The 21,876-nt window shown below is 40.4% G+C and overlaps 1 protein-coding gene across 2 annotated transcripts; it reads left to right on the forward strand.

Moving 5' to 3' along the window:
- Positions 1 to 8,794: 8,794 nt before the first annotated feature.
- Positions 8,795 to 11,762, forward strand: gcnt4a (glucosaminyl (N-acetyl) transferase 4a). Of its 2 annotated transcripts, XM_071522705.1 has the most exons (3): positions 8,795 to 8,869; positions 9,321 to 9,393; positions 9,890 to 11,762. In XM_071522705.1, the coding sequence occupies exon 3, from the start codon at positions 9,891 to 9,893 to the stop codon at positions 11,187 to 11,189; it is 1,299 nt and encodes a 432-aa protein (XP_071378806.1). In that variant the 5' UTR covers positions 8,795 to 8,869; positions 9,321 to 9,393; position 9,890; the 3' UTR covers positions 11,190 to 11,762. The 2 variants fall into 2 exon arrangements, with proteins under 2 accessions (XP_071378806.1, XP_071378807.1); XM_071522706.1 differs by lacking the exon at positions 8,795 to 8,869 and having other exon boundaries at positions 9,153 to 9,393.
- Positions 11,763 to 21,876: the final 10,114 nt, after the last annotated feature.

The following is a 21,876-nucleotide window of genomic DNA, read 5'->3' on the forward strand; positions in this document are numbered from 1 at the left end:
GAGAGACTCATCTTCACTTAGCATGCAAAAGAGGAGATCTGGCGCTAGTCAAAGCCCTCATTCAGGCTGGTTTGAATGTCAACCTGGAAGATAACGCAGGTATGGAACAGCTCAGTCAATGCCAACCATTTGCAATTCATCACTCTAAAATACTGAAAACCATGCAAACGTTTACTCCCAACAGTTAATTAAACACTTATGAAATATCAATGAACAAAACACTAAATAGTTTATGTCCTTTAGCAGAATTTAATGACAAATCAGTAAATGTTGACTGTAATTGTCAGGCTGGACAGCCCTCCATGAGGCAAGTGCTGCTGGCAATGAGGCTGTGGTTGAGGAGCTGTTGCAGGCTGGAGCTGATCCTAACTCTAGAGGCCTTGAGGGCCGCACACCCCTACAAGATGCTGTTTCCTCGGGCCACTATCAGGTGCTTGAGGAAAACTTTTAATATAGGGAATGAGACTTTAAAGAAGTAGCTAACTTGATTTGAATTTTCCTTGTACAATATAAAAAGCACACTACTAGAGTTCCCATTTAATATCAAAATGTCATTTTAGGTATAAAACTTCAGTAGTCCGCCGCACTCAAGGAGAAGCCAAGTCAACTATGATCATTTTAGGTATAGTTCATGAAATTTGTATTTGTGTGATCCAGGTAGTTCAGCTCCTCCTCCAGTATGGTTCAAACCCCAATGACAGGGATGCCCTTGGCTTCAGTGCGATGGACGTGGCAGAGGGAAACATCAAAGAGCTTCTCTCAACCTTCCAGGGACCTTCTGTTATACGTGAGCCGCCTATTGAGCCACCTACAGCTACCCTCCACACTCCACCCCTTCATTTTCCTCAGCGGCCTGTCTCTGGCCTTCCTGTTCAGAGATATTTATAGTGATACTGGAATTTAGAAATTGGCCTGTTCTGAACTTTTCCTGTAGAGCAAACTTTATGCCCTATATTTTGCTGTTCAGAAAAAGTGATAAAAAGGAAATAGACTAAAATAGCAGCAATATCAGTCAGATACTCAGTCAGATACTTCTAAAATAAGTATTAAGTCAAGCAGGCAGCAATTACATTCTTATCATCATACATCATGGCTCAGCTTTAAATAGTTTGGCTTGAGCTGCCACTTTTAGACAAAACTGATTTGAGGAAGAAATGAAAACAAGTTGTACAACAGCTATAAGACATGCAGTTGTGATTGTAGCTGAGACCTGAGTGCAGGTTTCTTCCAGGCTATCCATCCTTAGAGGCCTGCTGCCACAACCGTGTCCCCTGCCAGACCAGCTTCAGTCCCAGCCACAATGACATGGCGAAGGTGCAATCCAGAGAATCAAGTGACAGAGGGAGAGCCAGAAAGCCCAGTGACATTCAGCGTAGACTGAAAGACACCACCACTGATACTGTGAGAGCTCTTTAGACTTAGAATACCTCAGGACTCCAGTGTGCATTAGTGTCAACTGAGGCTGGATTTACGCCGCCAAGAAAGATCTCATTTTTAACTATTAATTAACCCAAAGTCCCTTTTCTTGAGGCGTGTTACAGCATCATTTTTGTCTAGAGAATTTATGAACAGATTTCATAATTTGTGGGGCCTTTGTACTCAGAAACAATGGAATGTTGTTTAATCTGTCTAACAGGTTATTGCTTATGACTAATACTTTTTAATTACTGATACTTTTCCAGCTAAATGACTCAGAGGCCATAACTTTGGCTTTGGAGGAGGTGGGGAGGAAGCAGGCAGAAATGTCAACCTGGCCATTAACAGGGCCAGAGGACACAGGTAGAGCAGCTCCAGGCAGTCCAGTCTGCCTCATTGATGGATGCAATAATATTAGTATTTGAATCATAATGGGCAGCTTTTAATGTGGGAGGTACACTCATAAAGAATACACTATTAAGTAGTCAATATGTCTGCATACCAATACAGATAAGATGATACAGATAAATCATTACATTTGTTAACTTTTATGCAAATACCAAGATGAGACACGATTGATATGATTTATATTACCGAGTTTCACATAGAGGGAAATCAGAGTGAGAATATTTGATTTACATGATTCACAATAGTAGTTGCCGTTATTTTCTAGGGAAATTTAATGCGGCACTAACACAAATCCAGAGTGTGCTGACAGAGGCGCTCGCCAAACAACAGGCAGAGAAGGATAGACTTACCCGCAAATACCGGTCAGTCCAGGAACTTTTTCTCTTGCTGTCCTAACATGTTTTTTTTATAAGTGAGGCAAGCTTTGTGAGTTAGAGGCAAATGAGACTGCCTTACACATCGGTTTCATTTTCAAAACAAAGCTCATTGTACAGAAACTGCCCTTCTCAAAACAACCACTAATCTCCTGATGAATGTAGAGTCTGGGAAGTGCTCTGTGATAATAATGCTTCACCAAAGTACTGGTCATACTATTATAATTGCTAGATTGAGGAAATGGATTGGTTTACCTAGGACTGCCCTGGTCTGGTTCTCATTTTAAACAAAAAAAAGTTCAGTTGATTTATTTATGTTGTATTGCACTTTCTAAACAGTGGAAATGATATTTATTATTATTACATTCTAAACAGTGATATTGCCCTGCTATACTGCATAAAGGTTCCAACTTGGTAGGAAGCCAGTAACTGCCAAGAATGGATAGCAACCACAATCTTATTTTTTAATGCTCACTTTATTACAAAGCTGACGTGTTTTGACATTGTTCCCACAGGAGAGTAAAAAAAAAAACTGGAAGCCTACTCAAAACTATACAAGCTTTGACAAAGACACAATGTCCAAATGCGTCAGCTTTTTAATAAAGTGAGACTCATGCATTAAAAAAAGTCTGTGGTTGCTATCCATTATGAGGAGCTGCTGTCATCCAACCAACCTTCCAACCTTTATGCGGATTTGACTGGTTTTTGACAGACACCCCTCTCCCTTTAAAGGTCGTTTTTGTTGCATCTTATCCAAATAACAGCAATATTGTTTGATTCTTGGGGCAGGACTGCGTCTGAATCCTTCCGGCAGGGTGTGTTGAAAATTCAACTCGCCTCCCTCGCTTCACGCCAGAGGAAGTTACTGGTGACCCTCCAGAGGCAAACTGATTTAGTGATAACTACCAAGGCTAAAACCGCCACCTGGCCTCCCAGCTCTCAGTGCAGCCCACTGGGAGGACAGCATCCTGACTCCGCCTCTACCACAGCAGCCTCCACCCCGGCTTCCTCTCAAGTTAGAGCAGAGCACAAGGCTTTTCCTGACAGCCCCAGTCGAGGTAGTAAAAGCAAAAAGAGGAGGAAGGAAAGCCATAGGCCAGTTACTCGGGCCAGCCTAGTAAAACCACTGCCTCAAACCAATACCAAAGACAGTCTGGTGCCCACGCCTCCCACTTCTTTACCCACCCAGTGGAAGAAGGTTCCCACACAAATCGATGTGGTAAAAACGAGAGGCAGTGGCTGTCGGAGCAGTGTGACAAAACCAGGAAACACTTTGAAAGGCCTTCAGATGAAAGGAAATAATGCGTTGATACAGTTAGGAGCTGTGGACAACAGCAGAGATCTGACTAAGCTCATGCAGAAAGGAGTCATGTCACCTGGAAGTGTTCTCCAGCTGCAGTGGAAGGTGAGCCAGAGCTGTGGATACAGATGGGGCCACTAAACCTAATTTCATCTGTGTCTATCTCTCATATCTCTTGTATGTCTATGTATTATCATTATTATTCTTTCTTTCTTACTAAAACTGCCTTCCCATACATGAAAATGCACCAAACTCCCAGTCCCACATACTTTGCGCACATTACATGAAAATCACAACAGAGCATCCTTAGACATGTACAAATAAAACTATTGTGGGGTTTTTCATTTGTTCAAAAATTTTGCCCACAGCTCATCAAAACACAGCCACTGTAAATTGCTGCTTACTCAATGTCCAAGTCTTCATGTAAAATATATACAATATTTTCCTGTCTTCATAGATGAAACTTACAAAATTTCAGACTTCTATCTCATTTTTTTTTTTTTTTTTTTTTAATTCTTTGAATTCTGTCCTCATGGAAACTGTAGTCAGTGGAAAATAGAGCTTTTTAAATCAGTTTTTCACTTATGGAGCATTCAACTCTTGTAAAAATAAATTACAGACATCTCTAAGTTGTCTAGATAAAGTACACAAATTCTCAGAATTTTATCTTGAACATTAAATATTTGACACTACTTTGAAATCTGCCTTTGTATCGATGGACAGATCAGATTTTAGTTTAACAAGCTTATGCACTCATAAACCTGAAAATAATCATACATGGTTTATAATATTATTCCACTCAACTGGTTAACAGCTCTGAGTAGGTAATAATTAAGTAAGGTAGTAAGTAAGTAAGGTAATAACTGTGTTTTCTGTACGACTGTCATGGATACGGACAACAACTCTAATCTTTTAGAAACCACTTTTATTTAGACAAAAACAAAGAACGAAGTACAAATACGTTACATGCAATTAGTTTACAGTCTTGTAAATCGAACCAGATGACGAGTGACTACACATGTACAGTATATTGAAGAAAGAGAAAACAAAGACAACATGGCTACCATATTCCATACCATATTGTGTTCAGGAACACAAGAAGCCAATCCCAAGGAGTTTCTCTATGTAACACTAGCCATGATTCATTGAAAACATCAAGTATATGGATTCAATTATGAATTTTTATCATGAAATCATGGAAATAAAATGCCAAAATTTTATTATAAAAAGAAGTTGTACAATTCATTGTTGTAGTAATACATTACCATCATAACACCATGAAAATGATTCCTCTGCAGAAAGGGAAGCTTGTACATCTTCATTGATTGCAGCATCATTGGGTGCTATCTCACTGATACAGTAGTAAGTGCCTATCTGCAGGCCAGTAGGGGGTTACCACCACAGATTCAAGCACATGAGAGTTCAAGTAATCAAGAGAGCCATCAGCTTGCCCAGAACCCTTACTACCACGGTCTATTCAGAAATGCACAGTTCAACATTGACCTGTCAAAATCCTCCAGTCACTTGCCTGACATTGCTGCATGTGGCACCAGATATTCTATGCAAGTTTATCAGCAGGCTTAATAGTAGTTGGATCACCAGGGGCGCAGCAGGTCAGCTTTTTCTATACACTACCAACTGAAAATAAAATGAATCTAACATATTAAGGTTTTTAACAAAAATGTTAAAGGCTGGCTGAAGCAAAATCAGAGCTGCATGCATTGTTAATTATCTCACGACTTGATTATTTTATTGTTTTTTTAAATAATGCTTTATAATTGTATCTATCCTTGATATTTTCTTCCTTTTTTCTTCCTTCTCCTAAGAAAAGCCTAACTAGGGACAGGAGTTGGAAACTAGCAACAGCTCTAATCTCTATGCAGAACATCAGTTGCATCCACTTGTTGAAGTGGCACTATGTTAATTTGCATTGTCCCTCTTAAATAAACTATATAAATAAATAAAACAAATCGATGCTTACCAGCACTGCTGTCAAAGAAAATGTAACAACTGAATGGAGAAGATTAGCTGTGTGTCTTGTGTCTGCAGGGTCATTGGCACAAGGCTAATCTGCTTGCCGATGGGTCGATGAAGGACAGTAAAGGCAAGTTGTACCTGGCCCCGGAGCGTTGGCTGGAGTCTATCCTTGGTAACAACATCCCTGTCGGCTCAGCCTATGCCTGGGACAAGGTGGGACACCAGGCTGCCTGAGATTCAAAACACTAAAAACATTAGAATGGGGACAAAAAATACGGAATTACGGGATGATTTTGTCAGGGAGTGATTAGTGACTGAGTAATCACTGTCACTGTCAGTCACTAAAATCAGTGAGTGAGCCAAAACTCACTCACTGATTTTTCTTTCATTTACTGACCACCGTTATTTTACTTGAAAATGATGATCAAGCAATCAATCAAACTTTATATATCACATTTTGTAAATTTGAAAAGTAATGCAATGCGCTTTACATAAAATGCACACATAAAAATAATAAATTATATTAAAAGTTCTAAAAGAATTTAAAACAGTGAGTGGGGGGAAATATGAAAAAAATCAAAATTTAAATACATTTTAAAAAAATACATAGAACGCTTTACACAAGGCAAAACGCAACGTGGTTGCTCTAGCTTAAAGTACCATTAAACAGATGTGTTTTAAGTAAGCACTGAAAAAGTTTCAATTGAAGTGGCTATTCTTAATTCAAATGGGAGACTATTCCAGAGTCTAGGACCATATACACAAAAAGCTGCTTCACCATGAATCTTGGTATGCTGCAAGACTTCATTGTGCATCTTAAAACGCCTACACATATTTGCATGATTTGGACACTGGCCTTCAAACTTTTAAAACGATGTAAAATAAACATCGGTTTCTGGGAGTGGAGCAGTACTGCTTCATACCATGAAGTTTTTGGTCACATAGTTCAACCCAGCCCACATAGGCAAACAACACAGTACGTGATACAGTGATTTTGAAAGCTGCCTTGCTGCAATCTTAGTTTGTTGTTGGCAGGTTTGAAAGAATTTGTCAGTCAAGGTTTTAGTTTCATCTTGTGTATATAGTTTTTTTTTTATGATAGTAAACATTTGATAAGTAAATTATGGCTGTGTCACCATGAACTGAATAACAACCTATGACATTAACCACCCACCCATCAACTTTGTCAAGATGCAGCCCATTACATAGGGCTGGCAGTTGCTTGGACACAGATTGTACCTCCTGTATCACAACACTGAAATCTGGGCGCTCTATTTTGGCAGCAGTTTTTAGTCCAGGATGAATGACTTTACACTGTGGGCAGGCCCGTCTCCCGGTGACTGTTGTGCACACCAACTTCCTGAACAGAGAGTACAGTTATGTGTTGATGGAGGAGAAGGTTAAAGGAGTCCCTGCTGTTTCCTGCCTGCCAGTGGGAGTCAATGCAGACGGGGCAAGACACAGCATTGGCCCATGAATTATTGAGTGTGCGCTGTGGCGTCGTGCACCAGCGCAGGGACCCTCCTCCATCTCATTGAGAAAATTAAAAATAGCTAAGCGCCAGAGAGGCAACTCCCATGGCCTGTTGTGTGGCTGCTGAGTCTAGACATATGATAGGCCTTCAGGTTTCGAATATCCCACCCATCTAAATGCCCTTTGTATTGTCAATCATCGGTGTCAGCCATGGCATCCTTTTGCCAGGACACTATACATAAACAGTATGTACATGTGTGCCAATATCATGATTGATTCATTGACAGCCATGTAAACAGACATGTCTATGGTGTTTAGTTAGAAGTTTTCCCTTCCATTGTTTTACCAGGTGACGTTCAGACAAAAGCCCTTGTCTTATTACTTATTGAACGCGGAGGCAGAAGCAGGTACGCCACAGATTTATCCCGCGGAGCCTCTTCAACCCGGTTCTATTCAGGAAGCCCCCACCAAAGGTCTGTTATTCACTGCTACGGATATGCCTAACCCTAGCCTCAGCTCTCCCCATATCCTGGCTTTGTCGCTGCCTTCTGAGCAACTCCAGGAGATAAAGAGTGCAGGCACCGAAGCGTGGCTTTTTCTATGTCAATAATTAATCGTCTGCCTCATACGTCTCCCACCTGGAGTTGCTCTGAACACTGTTGCAAATAGCCGCAATAAGATAAGCTTTACATTTATAGAAAGAAACGGAACTTCATATGTGAAGCATAGCTTTGAATGTCCACCCTTTTGCTATTTCTACAGTGTCAGCCAGCCTGAATCATCTAATGCAAATCAAGACAATCCATTTGGTAGGTGATGAGGAGTTGATGCCAAATCATCTAATGGACTTCTACTGGGGGATGTTCTTGCAGAGTGACTATTGGGAGTCTGAGGACTGGGGTGTTTGAAAAAGCTCCTTATAATGAGCTCTGTCCAAAATTGTGTCCATATTTGTGTTAGTATTTTTTGATTCGTTTTCATAATCTCACTAGACGACCTTCATTTTATATGAACTATTTCATTTTGCATGTTTGGTTCATGTGCTCCAAACATTCCAATGTTATTGAAAATGACTCAGAGATGCGGTAATCAAAAGGAGGGTAAACTATGACCTCCAGTGGGTAATCATAAGGTAAAAAAAACAAACAATAGAAACCAAAATCAATATTTCATAACAGCATTCATTTATGCTTTTTCCTGGTTCATATAAGATACATCTATACATTTATACGACTTACTATGATGTATTCTACATTTTGTAAAGATTTATATCAGTCTAAAGAGGTGGCCAAACTATTCTACAAATGAAAAGCTTGGTAAAATGAGTTTGGGTGGGTGGGTTTACCCTCAGCTACACCCTGAATTCAATGTATTGTCATTGCAGTGTTTGTTGCCCACTTGAAGATTTTAAGTCCACCTGAACATTGTTCTGTTATCTTTAGCATTGTTTTGTGTCCTATTTGCTCACTATTATCAGCATTAAACAAATAAAAAACATTAAAAAAAAAACCCACGTGGAACGGAAAGGAAATAAATAAATAGAAAAAAAAATTAAGTTAAATAATTAGACATTAATACAACATACATTCATTTATACAGTACATACATATGTTCACAGCACACTGCATACACACACAGCTCGATAGATCATTCTGTAAAGTTATGTGAAGCTTTGCCTCGCCTTGCATCATACTTAGATTTTCCCTGAGTTGCCTTAGAATGAGTTAACGGTTAGTGACTTGGTGGTAGCAGAATGTGTGTTGGTTACCGGGCAGTGGGCGGACTGCTGCTCTGACTGTCCAGCACTGCCACTCCTCTCCCCCGGCCGCCTGTCGCTCCAGTCCGCCGTGGAGCTCCGGACACAGCACACTGGACTCATGACTGCTCTTCTCTGCCAAAGCGGAGTTTCTTTACGCATGTGGTAAGTTTTTTTTTTGTTTTGTTTAATCGCTTCCTTTCCTGTTGCGACAGAAACTGGTTGCAAAAAAAAAAAAACATACAACTACCGGTTTTATACAGAGCATTTCCCGACATACGAGTGGTTTATTACGGCGTTATGCCTCAGTCTTGCGGTTGCTTTGGAGCAAAGTTTTGGCGAGGACAAATTGGGATTGGTCGTTTTGACCACTTACAAGTCTTCACATGCCTGCGTAATGCAGTATACCCTACCCGCTGTGGAGTTTCCTTCCAAACTAAAACGTGTTTAGAGGTTTAAGTCAGCTGGGGGGGTTGAAATAAAATACATTACCCGATATCTTTTGCTCTCATTGCGGTCGTTGCAGTATGTTTGGTATGGCTATACCCTACCAGAATCTTGGATCCGAGAAATGTGGTTTATCTCATGCTGACTGCAAAATATTTCTCATGCCAAGGCTCCTTAATGGAACTGTGGAGGCGACTTGGGTGGCACATGAGAGCAGCTTAAAGACGCCTTCAGAGAGCAAGGTGAGTGAACTATTTCCTTCAAAAGTGCTGTAATTTATAGGCTGCTTGCTAGTTGCTTAACAGTGATATGCTGTAATAGCTTGCAAATATTTATTTCAAATGTTCAGGTTGTAGTTTTCATGAAACAAATCTCATTTAGTACTTTTGGCAAGCGTTTCCAAAAAACTGTTTCGTAGTAGGAAATAAAGTTGGACTGCTGCCCCCCTAGTCTCCCTCTATAAACCATCTATTTGGATTCTAAACAGTTTACTCAGGCTGTCATTAGGTCACAAATTTTCAGTGTCCTTAAAATTTCCCAGTGAAATCATACAGCATAACAAAAGATTTAAAAACAATATATCATAATACATAATAATAATAATGCAAGTTCTTCTGTGTCACCTATTTAACCAAATATGTAAATACACTAATCTGAAATCTAGCTAGCTTGTCTACCTACTACTATAATGTAACTTGAATGTTCATTAACATATCCTTTTTCTCCTCTTGTCCGCAGAATGAAAATAAGATGTGCCCCCTTACATAGGTTGAGACACAGGTGCTTCCTGTTTTCTCTGTCTCTGCTGGTGGTGTGTCTGCTCAAACTGGTCTACATTAAAGTGACGGTGCGGAACAACTTCTACATTGAGCCCTATGGAATCACTGACAGCTCCTCCAGGATCCAGAGCCACAGGCATGACATCAACTGTACTGCCGTCTACCAGCTCGACCCCGTGGAGATAGGGAAGGCTCTTGAGATACGACGGAAAGTCATTGTTGACTTGGATGATGATAGCATTGTTTCTTTGACCTCGGACTGTCAGAAATTTATCAAAACAAGGGGATACGATGACATTTCCGTGTCAGATGAGGAACAGCGTTTCCCGCTGGCTTACTCCCTAGTGGTGCATAAGAATGCACCCATGGTGGAGCGTATTCTTCACGCCATCTACGCACCTCATAACATCTATTGCATTCACTATGACCAGAAGTCGACTCCAGCTTTTATAATGGCCATAAAGAACCTTGCTCTTTGTATCCCAAACGTGCTCATTGCCTCCAAACTGGAGTCTGTGGAGTACGCCCACATCACCAGGCTTAATGCTGACCTCAACTGTCTCTCGGACCTGTTGAAGTCAGAGGTCAAGTGGAAGTATGTCATCAACCTGTGTGGCCAGGATTTTCCCCTCAAGTCAAACTATGAACTGGTGATGGAGCTTAAGCAGCTGAATGGCAGCAACATGCTCGAGTCCAGCCGGCCCAGCGAACTGAAAAAACAGCGCTTCAGCTTCCAGCATGAGCTGAAGAACGTGCCTTATGAGTACCGCAGGCTGCCTGTCAAAACCACGCGGGCCAAGGATGCGGCTCCTCACGGTATCGAGATGTTCATTGGGAGCGCGTACTTCGTCCTGTCACGGGACTTTGTGAGTTATGTAACCAGTAGCCAGAAGGTCATGGACTTTCTGGCATGGTCTGCCGACACATACTCACCAGATGAACACTTCTGGGCCACCCTGGTCCGGGTGCCTGGGGTGCCGGGCCACATTCCCAGGTCAGACCCTGATGTCACAGATCTGAAAAGTAAGACGCGACTGGTCAAATGGAACTATTTAGAAGGATCTCTGTATCCACCGTGCACTGGCACACACATGCGTAGTGTTTGTATCTATGGAGCCGCTGAGCTCCGCTGGCTCCTGAACTATGGCCATTGGTTCGCTAACAAATTTGACCCCAAAGTGGACCCGATCCTGATTAAATGCTTGGAGGAGAAGCTGAGGGAAAAACGTCAATACAGGGCAAACACGCTGCAGAAGTGAAGCGGGAATGTGAGTGGGAGAAGAAGTAGCAGTTTCTGCATTTATTTTGTTATTAGACAAAGATGAAAGATTAGGTCATCCTGCCACACCAGGATATTGCACTTATTCTACAGAAAAATGCTACATTGATCCACCTACTCAAATCATTGCCTTTCTGCAATTTCCACTGATCTCAGAGAACATTTGACCAATAATAGAAAAAATTAAAGGAGTGCCTATCTCTATTATAATAATAATAATAATAACTGTTGTAGAAAACATACTGTACGCAATGTTGCATGTTGCAATAATACCAAATAAGTGGTTTGCTACCAAGTGGTTTCAGGACATGCCATCCTAAAGAGAAGTGACACTTGAATTCACACCCGTATACTGTGTATATGTTATAGTTCTTCTTCCGATGGCACAGTGTTAGAGACACTACTCTTATATGGAGACCTGAAGTACCAAAGACTCCCATGTTATCATTCTCACCTGTTCTGTAACTGAAATTCTCCACCAAGGTTCCCTTTTTGGTGGTGAAGAAAGCAATTCATATGAGGAGGCATAGATTAATATGGACGTTTATGATCTCTGGTGATTTATTTATTTCTAAATAAAAGTATCATCCATGGTGTTTCTCATGTATTGCTTGACCCACCGATATGACATCAGGGGTTACCTGTCAGCATTGGCCAAATGCAGTCAATCACATGTCTGAACAAGCCCTGGCTTGTTAAAGAATAATGGCTGGCTTGTTGTAGCCTGCCCAGTGAAGTAACCTAGCAATTAGACTTAATAGAGGTATTAGGATCCCCTGGCACATAAGATGCTACTTCTTTAACGCACAATATAGTGAAGTAGAATATATACAAATGATAATTGAGCAGGCAGAGCTGGCAGCTCTGCTTGGTCATGTAAAAGTGAGCCATGATGTTTTTCAGAGCAGGTGCAACCCTCTAATACTCCGCAGTCCTTTGCTGCTTCTAACTGCACTTTGTGATACGAAGTGACGTTTTAATCCCCTCTATGGCCAGCTCCAGGCTTGGCTCCAAACACTGATGACTCGGCAGGACTAATATATATCAAATGGGTGTGGGGAGGTGGGAACTGACGAACCACCATAACTCAGGCTGCCTATGCGCTGACTCCAAGCCCTGGATCCATCAGGATACACCAGAGAGGAAGACCACCAACGTCTGGCAGCTCCCCCACCCTGCCAGCAGCCCTTTATGTATATTACAGACAACTGTTACTGAGGCGGGCTGAAATCTGGTCAGGTTGTTAATACAGAAGTCATAATCAACAAATAATGAAGCACCACGGTACAATAGCAGCAGCAGGCGCTGGCAGGTTGTGTTGCGACAGCTGCTTGACTGGCCGACACAGTAGAAATCTTTAATCAGGTGTTATCTTTCAGAGTGTGACTTTACATGGAGTGATGTTAGAGGTGTCAAATGGCTAACTCCTCATCTGACTTTATCTCACGTCCACGTCTTAGATCCCAATTGACATGGCATTTGACTGAAAAGGGGTTGTGCAACATTAGCATCTGTGGTGCGTAAACTGCTCATGTGTCTTGACCCAGCTGGGCCTGGCAATTCTGAATCTAGAACCAATTTGAACTCGATGCCTCTGACCACAGTACTCACCAAAGGGTAGAAAAAGTCATATTTTACTATTGAAAATGGGTGTCATTCCCCTTTAAATCTGTTTATACTATATGATCTAATATTTTATTATGTTTTGAGTTTTGGTGCTTTGCTTAGCTTCACTGATAGTTGCACTAGACATACCCACTGTTAAGTGTCAACAGAGGGAATCAACAGGACTTAAAAGGCAGAAAGGTCATGAATGCAGCTACTATGTCCTTGTACAGACCGCCTGTCACTGGTCCCATGAGATACGTATAGAAGAACAAATAATATAAATACAGATTGTGACACTGATCCAGGATGTATTTAATGAAGCTGAAATATTGGGCAAACCAACTAAGTTCTACCCATTTTTGGCCTTGTCTGATATGAAATGTTAAACAGTGTCCTGTCAAAGTCTCAGACCAGGGATAATAATGCAATATTCCCTAGAACAGTGGTTCTCAATGTGGGGCCCAGGGACCAACAGGGGTCCTTGGGGGGCGTTCTAAGGGGTCCCCAGTAAATTGATGAATTGTTAAACTTTACCATTATTTCATTATTTTGATCATAGTCTCACTGTTATCTCTCTACTTACAATACAGATAGTCATGTAATTCTGGACAAAATCAACAATAAAAATATTCTCAGATTTGGTTCTGAGAGACAAAATGTCATCAAATGGGAATCCATGGCCCTAATGTGGACTAAATTAGGGGTCGTTGTTATGAAAAAGGTTGAGAATCACTGCCCTAGAAGACTCCAACAAGCACTGTATGTAATGTAAAAGGGAGCCTTAATGCTGTCACCCTGTGTGTCAAGCAGGCCACATAAGCAGCAGCATGCCAGTCACAGGTGGCTGAGACAGTTAACTGGGCCCCAAGGTGTTTTCTAATGTCCCCCCTTCCTGTGATGGAAATGGCACAGTTACCATAAACTGATGTATAGATCATCCACAGGGGTGAATTGGTAGTTAAAAGCAGCACGAGGTTCATGACTGGAAATTAACATTTCCCCCCCCCCCATCAGGTATCACTGAAGTGGACAAGAGGAGTGGTTAGTCACCAGTGGCCTCGCTGTCTGTCCTCTTTTTATATATTAGTTTGCTCCTGACAATAACCTCAATTCATGGCTGCTCTACAGTGCAGAGGGGTTGTAGAGGACAGGTGAAATTCGAATACGAAACCTCTGCCCCCTCCTGCATGTCTGTCTATCTGCAGGTATACAATGAACAATAAGCATCATTCTTTCTCTCTGGCCTGGTATTTTGGACAGGGCCCAAGCTGAGCTGGGGGGTTTTTCTCTCCCTGGCTCATTAAGACTAGTTCCCCAGCAGAGGTGCTGTGTCATCTTCTGTGTCTGTGAATTTATGATTGTTTCAACAAACTTTTGACGGTCCCGACGACTCCTGATCCCTCTAGACATATTTCTTCTTCGGCTTCTTGAAAATGAAAGACATGAAGAAACAATTGCATTATGACTCACCATTCCCAAGATTGTTTGTTTTGGAGTGATGCAAACGTGAGAAAAAGTCCCGCTGACCTCGCCCTGGTCAGTCGGTCAGTTGATTGCTTCAGACAGTAACATTATGCAGATAACCAACAGGATATCACAGCTATGTTCCCTGAAGGCCCATTCCTATCCAATCCCTTTGCCTCACCCTGAGATTGATCTCCTGCAACCATGTTGTGTTATGTCTTTCTGTAAACCGTGTATCCTGCTAAGAGCTTGTTTAACACAGCAGCAGAAACCTGTAAACAAGTCAACTGACGTCTTCATGGGGAGCCTTGGGGGCCATGGGGAGGAATCAGTTTAGTTGATAGTTACAATTCATTTTTCCTGTTTTTCAATTTTATTTTAGGGTCCTTGAGGGGGTTCCAAGGGGTGAATTGTTAAACTTCACCTCAGTATTTCATTATTTCAGAAGAATGACTGTTTTGGTCATAGTTTCTCTGTTATCTCTCTACCTACAATACAGACAGTTGTGGAATTCTGGACAAAATCATATCTAACAATGAAAATATTTTCAGATTTGGGTTCAAGAGACAAAATCTCATCAAATGGGGGGTCTGTGGCCTTAATGTGTACTAAATTAGGGGTCCTTGATATGAAAAAGGTTGAGTATCACTGCTACTTATATATTTGACCACTTTCAGATCTCTGTAATAGATGTCTTGTTGCCATTTGATTGCTGTCACATGGCTGTAAGTGTCAGACAGTGGTAAGAGAGGAGTTCGCTTGTTTGCTTTGGTATGAAAGGATTGAATATGTCTAAAGAATGCTATCTGTTTATTCAGTTCAGTTTTTTTGTGTGTGTAGAGTGGCATTTGTCAACATTTTCCAGCGCTCCTGAGCTGAATACAAGTCAGATGGAACAGCTTGGCAACCCCACAGTTGCACCATAATGAGTGATATCATCAACCCTGTGGGAGAGCATTTACTAATGAGGGAGTCATTACATTTAGCTACAACATCCAAGCAATGGAGAGGCAGTGAACAGGCTAGCTTTTTTCAACGTTCAGAGTTCTCATTTGGTGTACACATTGTCAATCTTGAGATCAAAAACTGGTTGTATATATTGTAATGGAGATGTTCAGATGTGAAATAAGTTAAGGGAAGGCAGAGGGCAGGGGCTGAGTAAGGGTGTTAAGAGCATTGTTTGGCAGCAATACACTGATTTGATGACTCTGTCTTGAGCCAGCATAACTGATGAAGTTTAATACTATCAACACTGGAGGAAACTTGAAAATTCATCTTCAGTCATACTTAATACTGAAGTCCAGAACATGCAGCCTTCATCTATTAACTTTGCTTCGTGGAGTGCACATTGTTAACCCTCCACATTAGAGGTTAAGCCCAGTTAAGAGCCTCCAACATGTATCCCAATCCAGAGTCTGCCTGACCGACTGGGGCCGGATTCACCAATGTGTTCTATAGATCTTAAGAAATGACATAAGAGGAAATTTTAGGAAGTTCTTAAGAAGGCTCTTAAGTGCAATTCCTCAATATTTTCTTAGTAACAGTCTCATTTCTTACGAATATCTTTAATTTTCCAACTTAAGAACTTCTGAAAATAGGGCCTGAATTAATTCTGGTTAATAAACTTTAGGTTTACTGCCATTGAGGCTAGGAGACAAGGCTAGGAGGCTAGGAGACAAGGCTAGGAGGCAACCCAAAGTGCTTCCATCTACAAAACAAGATTTAAACATTGGTTGCTGTTGGTAACTGTAAAATTTGCTAGCTTATTTTCAATAAACGTGAGACAGAGGCCTACCTGGCCCTACACCAAATAAAGCTTTACAATAAATGTTCATCTTAATGTTAGGTGTAGGGGAACCTATGAAGACTTTGAACTATAACCTACTTGTCTAAAATGTGTTTAAATATATGATATTAGAGGCTTACCTTTTCACTGTGGGAATTTTAAGACGAAGGGCGAAGGGCCGTCTTAAAGTTAAGAAAAAAATCAAGAACAAATTTGAGAACTTTAATTTCAAGAATACCATTTATTCGTAAGTTTTTTCTTAGGAAGAAACATAAGAAGAAAGTTAAGAAAATATATAAGAACTGTTTTTGAGAATAGCATTTTTTCCTATTTTCTTTCTTCTGCAGAAAAAAAATGGCACTTGAGAAGATTTTTTTTTTCTTAAGAGGGTTTTGTGAATCCAGCCCCTGGTCAGCAACACTGCCCACTTCCTCATACCCTGACCGACCCCGTGTCTGACTCACAAACTCCTAAACCTGGGGACGAACAGTCAAAGGTGAGCAGTGTTCAGTTTGAGATAAGGCATGCCAGGGAAACATGTTTGTTGTCAGTAATTTCACTTCCTTGATCTCTGTCTTTTTCTGCCTCAGACCGCCTTGCACTTTCTCCAGTTTCCTCTCCCTAGCTGCACTGCTCTCGCCTCAGTGCAAATATCTGCTTGAGCGAACTAATTTCCTTGCTTGTGGGAGTGCAAGATATCAGGAAAACAGGGCGGGGAGGTAACGCTTTATTTTCTGGGTCCACAATTCCCTAATAATTTCTTAGAAAGGAACTACTAATTTCTTAGGAGGTTTCCTGGAAAGAACCATGAAATGATGTAATAGTTATATAGAAAATGTAACCAGTCCGGTTGGTGGAGTCGATAAGATACTGTCAATTTCTAAGAGAGTTTCCTGGAAAGAACTGCAAAACTATAAGCTATTTATTGGAAAAATAATAGCCATAAGAGGGCAATTTGGTAACACAAGTCATTATTCATATTATATAATATAGTTATTTGTTGAATTCCTTCCCCTAATTTCTAATTTTCTGTACAACTACTACATAATTTCATGCCTCTAACCAGTTCCTTTCTAGGAAATTGTAGACCCGGAAAATAAAGCGTTACCTTTAATATTAGGCCTACTACAGCAACAGTAGGCCTATCTATCCATGTGGGGCCAGTTGCATAAAGATAGACCTGGTCTTAGACTTAAATGTGACTTTAAGTCAAACTTGCTATAGACATTTATATTTACCTGTTCCTACTACTTCTTGGTTGTTGTAGATCTCTAATGGCTTGTTTCTGTCTCTAAAGACTCGCTCTCTTCTTCAGACTCTTCCCAAAAAACAAATATTTGGTATCTTGTATGAAACAGTTTCAGTATTTAAACGTCCCACTCTGACAGTTAGGTCGACTCGTTGCCATAACAACAAAGTTCTTAACTCAAGATTAGCCAGGGGGAAGATGGCTAACTTTACTACCTCAAAATAAGTCAGTTGTAATATTTAAGTAACCAACCTGAGAATCTAAGACCAGTCTAAGGCTTAGACTAGTCTTAAACTAGCTTAATGCAACTGGTCCATGGTGTAGCTAAACTCCAATTTCACATCCTGAATAGCATGACTTTGCTCTTGCCTAACTGCTTCTTTTGCTTACTCACTGCGAGGCAGCCACTTGTTGCTCAATCGTCCCAAGTAATGCAGACCTCATGTTTTTATTAGCATGAAAAGCCAGCTTTATAACCGATGACTATCGAAAAAACCGGCCTCGGAGTTAGAGCCCTCCGCGCATAATGGAGACCTTGTCCGCGCAGACAGCCACTGGTTCCAACCAACACCTCACAACATGAGGTAACTGCCTAGAATAACAGAGAGTATGTGACGCTTTACTCACACACTCCTTGTCTGGCTGCCTGGCTGTTAGAGACTCGCAGGGCAGAATGTAGAAGTGAAATGCTTTCATAGTGTCATCAGATGTTCAACAGGTTTGTCCTTTTATCTCAAGAAGTCATTTGACAGGATGTCAGCCCACTTTCCCTCCTAAGCTTTTTTTTTTTTTTTTTAGATGTGTATCTTTTCATGCAGTTTATACAGTGCATCACACCTTAAGCAGGGGACTGAATTAGAACAGGTCTCTTCCTAGAAGTCCTGTGGCTGGATGAAAAGCTATCCTTTAACATACATATTGAAAACCTTGTGAAGAAGCTTAAGCTCGAGCTTGGCTTTTACTTTCGTTTCAGAAAAAGTTTTTCCTGTGTGTGAGCCAAGAAAAGGTAGTCAGGTCCACATTTGTGTCTGTTAGACTACGGTCACATCCTGTTTGTGCAGTCCTGCTCAATGTTGTGCAAGCTAGATTCTATGAATCATGCATATGTGCACTTCATTCTGAATGCTAAATGACTCATCGCTGTAGCTTTTCTGATTTGATTGGTTGGACTTCACTGCCACGATGTAGGAAGCTTCACATGTATCTTTTTATCTACAAATCTCTTCTTCCTTCCTGTCTCTAACATGTGATCCCTTGCCTCAAACAGCTACCACACTAGATCCACAAGATGGCTGCTCTAAAAAAATATGTTTTCCCCAGAGATCACCTGTCAATCAAACAGTGTGTCCAGCACTGTGACGTCTTTTTCCTCGGATTATCTGTCGATGCAGTTTGAGTTTGGCCATGGTGGCTATCACTGCTCATGGTAACTACCCAGTTCTTCCTCTGTTTATTCCAAACAAACCACAACCATAAAACGCATCACTTCCTGTGCGGCAGAGGATTTTTCCCTAGAAAGACTCATACTGTTTAGAACAGCAAATGTAAAAGCTTTCATGAGCTGGCTGTAGGTCGACTCACTATTGTGTTACATCTGTGATCGAGAGTAGCATTTACTTATATGAAACTCACAGAGTATTATTTGAATGCATGTCTAAATTCCTTCATTCTTCTCTCTGCCTGGTTGAATTACAGCCACAGAGAGCTGAGAACAAGCAGTCGCCTCAGATGTAACCTCAGCTCATGTCTCCATGTCCGCTCAGCAATTTCTAGCCCAAGTGCTAATTTGGAGAGTGTACCCATGTTAAAGTTGACAGGGCTCGCAGAACAGTTATTCTTAAGCCTACCGCCTCCCTCTGGAATGTAAACGTCTCCATTTAAAACTAGCATGCAGTGACAGTGCTGTAGTCAGTCATGGGCTAAGTTGAGATCGCTGCAAAATTGAATCTACAGTGAAAAACTGTTTTGGGCAATAAGCAAAAGCTGACTATGAACCAGTAATCCCTTAAAATAAGCTTACATTTACATGAATTAACCACTTAATTCATGCAAAATCTCCTTTAAGGGGTTATTAATGGAGGAGACCCCATCAAAACCACCTTAAACGCCCCCTAATTTCTGACTGCTTACTTTCTAATTGAATGTAAAATTCAGGGAGACAGGAACTTTCCATTAATAACTCATTAATAACCCTGTAAACCTGCACAAAAGGCATGGAAAATCCCTTAATTACTAGTGTCTCCACGAACCAACCTCATGAATAAATCCCTTAAAAACCCATGATACTAACCTTACTTTTTTAAATCTATGTTATTTTTAATGGATAATTACTGTTTATGTAATGGGGAAATTAAGGACATTTCAGGGATAAAATGAAGGGGTTTGGTTTCATAGTGAAGACAGATTGGGGTTTCTTTGGTTTCTGTCTGGTAAATCTAAAGGCAAAAGCACAAACACAGGCCTGGATTAACAGGTTAAAACACAACCAAGTGAGTTGATCCATTTACCAGAGGGTGTGGATCTTGTTGGAAGAAGGAAAGACTGGCTGCCAGCAAGTCAGTACTGTGTGTGTTTTACATGATTAAATGATGGGGGGAGCATAACATTTCCACCACCTGGCTATAGCTGGCTAGCTGCCATGCTAGTTAGACAAAAAGCATTTCTATACAGAGCTGAAAATTCACTTTTTAAATTACAAGCATGACAGTAACTTGTGATATTCATTAACTAGTGCACTTGAATGTGATTTCAGCTCTCTGGCTGCATAGTTGATCCGCTGCCTTCATCTCTTCTATGGAGAATAGGCCTACAGTAACGCTAGATTAGCCTACTTGGCTTGCTAGTTAACGTTAGCAACTGATCTGTTAGCAACTGATCTGTTAGCAACTGATCTGTTAGCAAACTGTACGCAAAAAGATAAATATACACTGCCCATCAAAAGTTTGAATGTAGTATGTTTTTCATTACATTAAAGCCATTTTGATCCAAAGGCTTCTGCTTAAATGCTTGAAATTTGTTTCTTAGACAAATATAAATAGTGAAGTTGATGCCTATGTATGAAATTCTTTCCAAAACTTTTGCCTTTCCATCAAGTCAAAGGGCGGCTACTTTAAAGAATCTAAAATATAAGATACTTTTGATTTGTTTAAAACTTTTTGGTCACTGCATAATTCCGTTTGTGTTATTTCATAGTTTTGATGTCTTTACTGTTATTCTAAAATGTGAAATATAGTAAAAATGAAGAAAAATGTGGTGTCCCCAAACGTTTGACGGGTGTACATATATATACGCACCTTTTATACAACAGTATATTATTTATTATAAAATGCACCTGTATCTGTTCTGACAATCATAAAAAGTTTTAACTATGCCACCACACATCACTGTGGCAGCAGTCTTTGTAAATGAATAATTGAACCTAAGTTCTCACATCATGTGAATTCCATCTATGGAATGCACGATAATATCACCACCAAGAAACATGTGTATCTCATCAAAAGATTCTGGGAAATTTATTTTCTGGAGTATTGCTAAATCCACTTAGTCAAACAAAGAAAGCTCTCTCTGAAACTTTAATGTGGGAGTGTTGTTTACAGCTGAACTCTAATGCTGTTAAACTTGATTTATTGGACACACTATTGGCTACACAAATCATGTGACTCTTTTATATGCTATTCTTGGTTTTTAATGTGTTTGTTCTAAGCCAACTTTCTGCATAGCCTATTTTTCCATCATATCATTTCCTCATGAGGGTCTCTTCAAAAGGATGGATCTATCATATTGTATCTTGTTGTATCATAATGGATACTTAGATAAGATGAAACGCTTTGCTGACAATAAACAAATACGGCTAATGATGTACCACAGAGAATTTATGGTGGTCCAAAGTACATGTACCTCATCACAGCTGCTTACTCAACAAGTCATAATGCCACACACACACAAAGCAAATGTTTTCCCTGCAGGTCAATGTAAGTGTCATACCAGGAACATAATATCAGGTCCCATTTATTTATTGAGCACCTTAACAAACAGGTTTGTCACGGACGTGCTTTACAGATAATGAGGAACGCACAAATACAAAAGAACAAATACAAAAGGCCGAACAAGTTCAGCCGAAACCGATGATAGCGAAACTTAGCAAGAGATTATGTGTGGTTTTTGTGTGGGTGTGTGTGTGTGTGTGTGTGTGAGAGAGAGATAGAGAAATCTCTTTCCCCGGCTGTTTTTCTTTCAAGTGTAAATACACTTTTTTATTTTGATCTTATCAACAGTTTACTCATGCACATGATGTTATTAGCTTGCGCTTGAGTTGGATAAAAAGTGTTGACTGATACAAATTCTTTTTTTTTTTCTTTTTTTTAACAATATATTTATTGAGTTTTTCTTTTTTTTTTCCCACAAAAAAAGATACAAGGCAATCAATACAAACAGCATCAGACAATAATCCCCCCCCCTCCCCCTCCAAAATGTCCGTAATGGGCAGAAAATAAATACATAAATAAACTTTAACATAATAGCAATAATAATAATAATAATAACAACGATATTAAGAATAAC

This window comes from Centroberyx affinis, unplaced genomic scaffold (genome assembly GCF_046629955.1).
Source record: "Centroberyx affinis isolate AG114_WGS23_722 - 3 ecotype Tasmania unplaced genomic scaffold, CSIRO-AGI_Caff_v1 ptg001019l_1, whole genome shotgun sequence".
In the NCBI taxonomy this organism is placed as follows: domain Eukaryota; kingdom Metazoa; phylum Chordata; class Actinopteri; order Beryciformes; family Berycidae; genus Centroberyx; species Centroberyx affinis.

What these genes read in the sequence shown, in the direction of transcription:
- gcnt4a (XM_071522705.1), top strand. Translation starts at nt 9,891, where the DNA reads ATGAAAATAAGATGTGCCCCCTTACATAGGTTGAGACACAGGTGCTTC.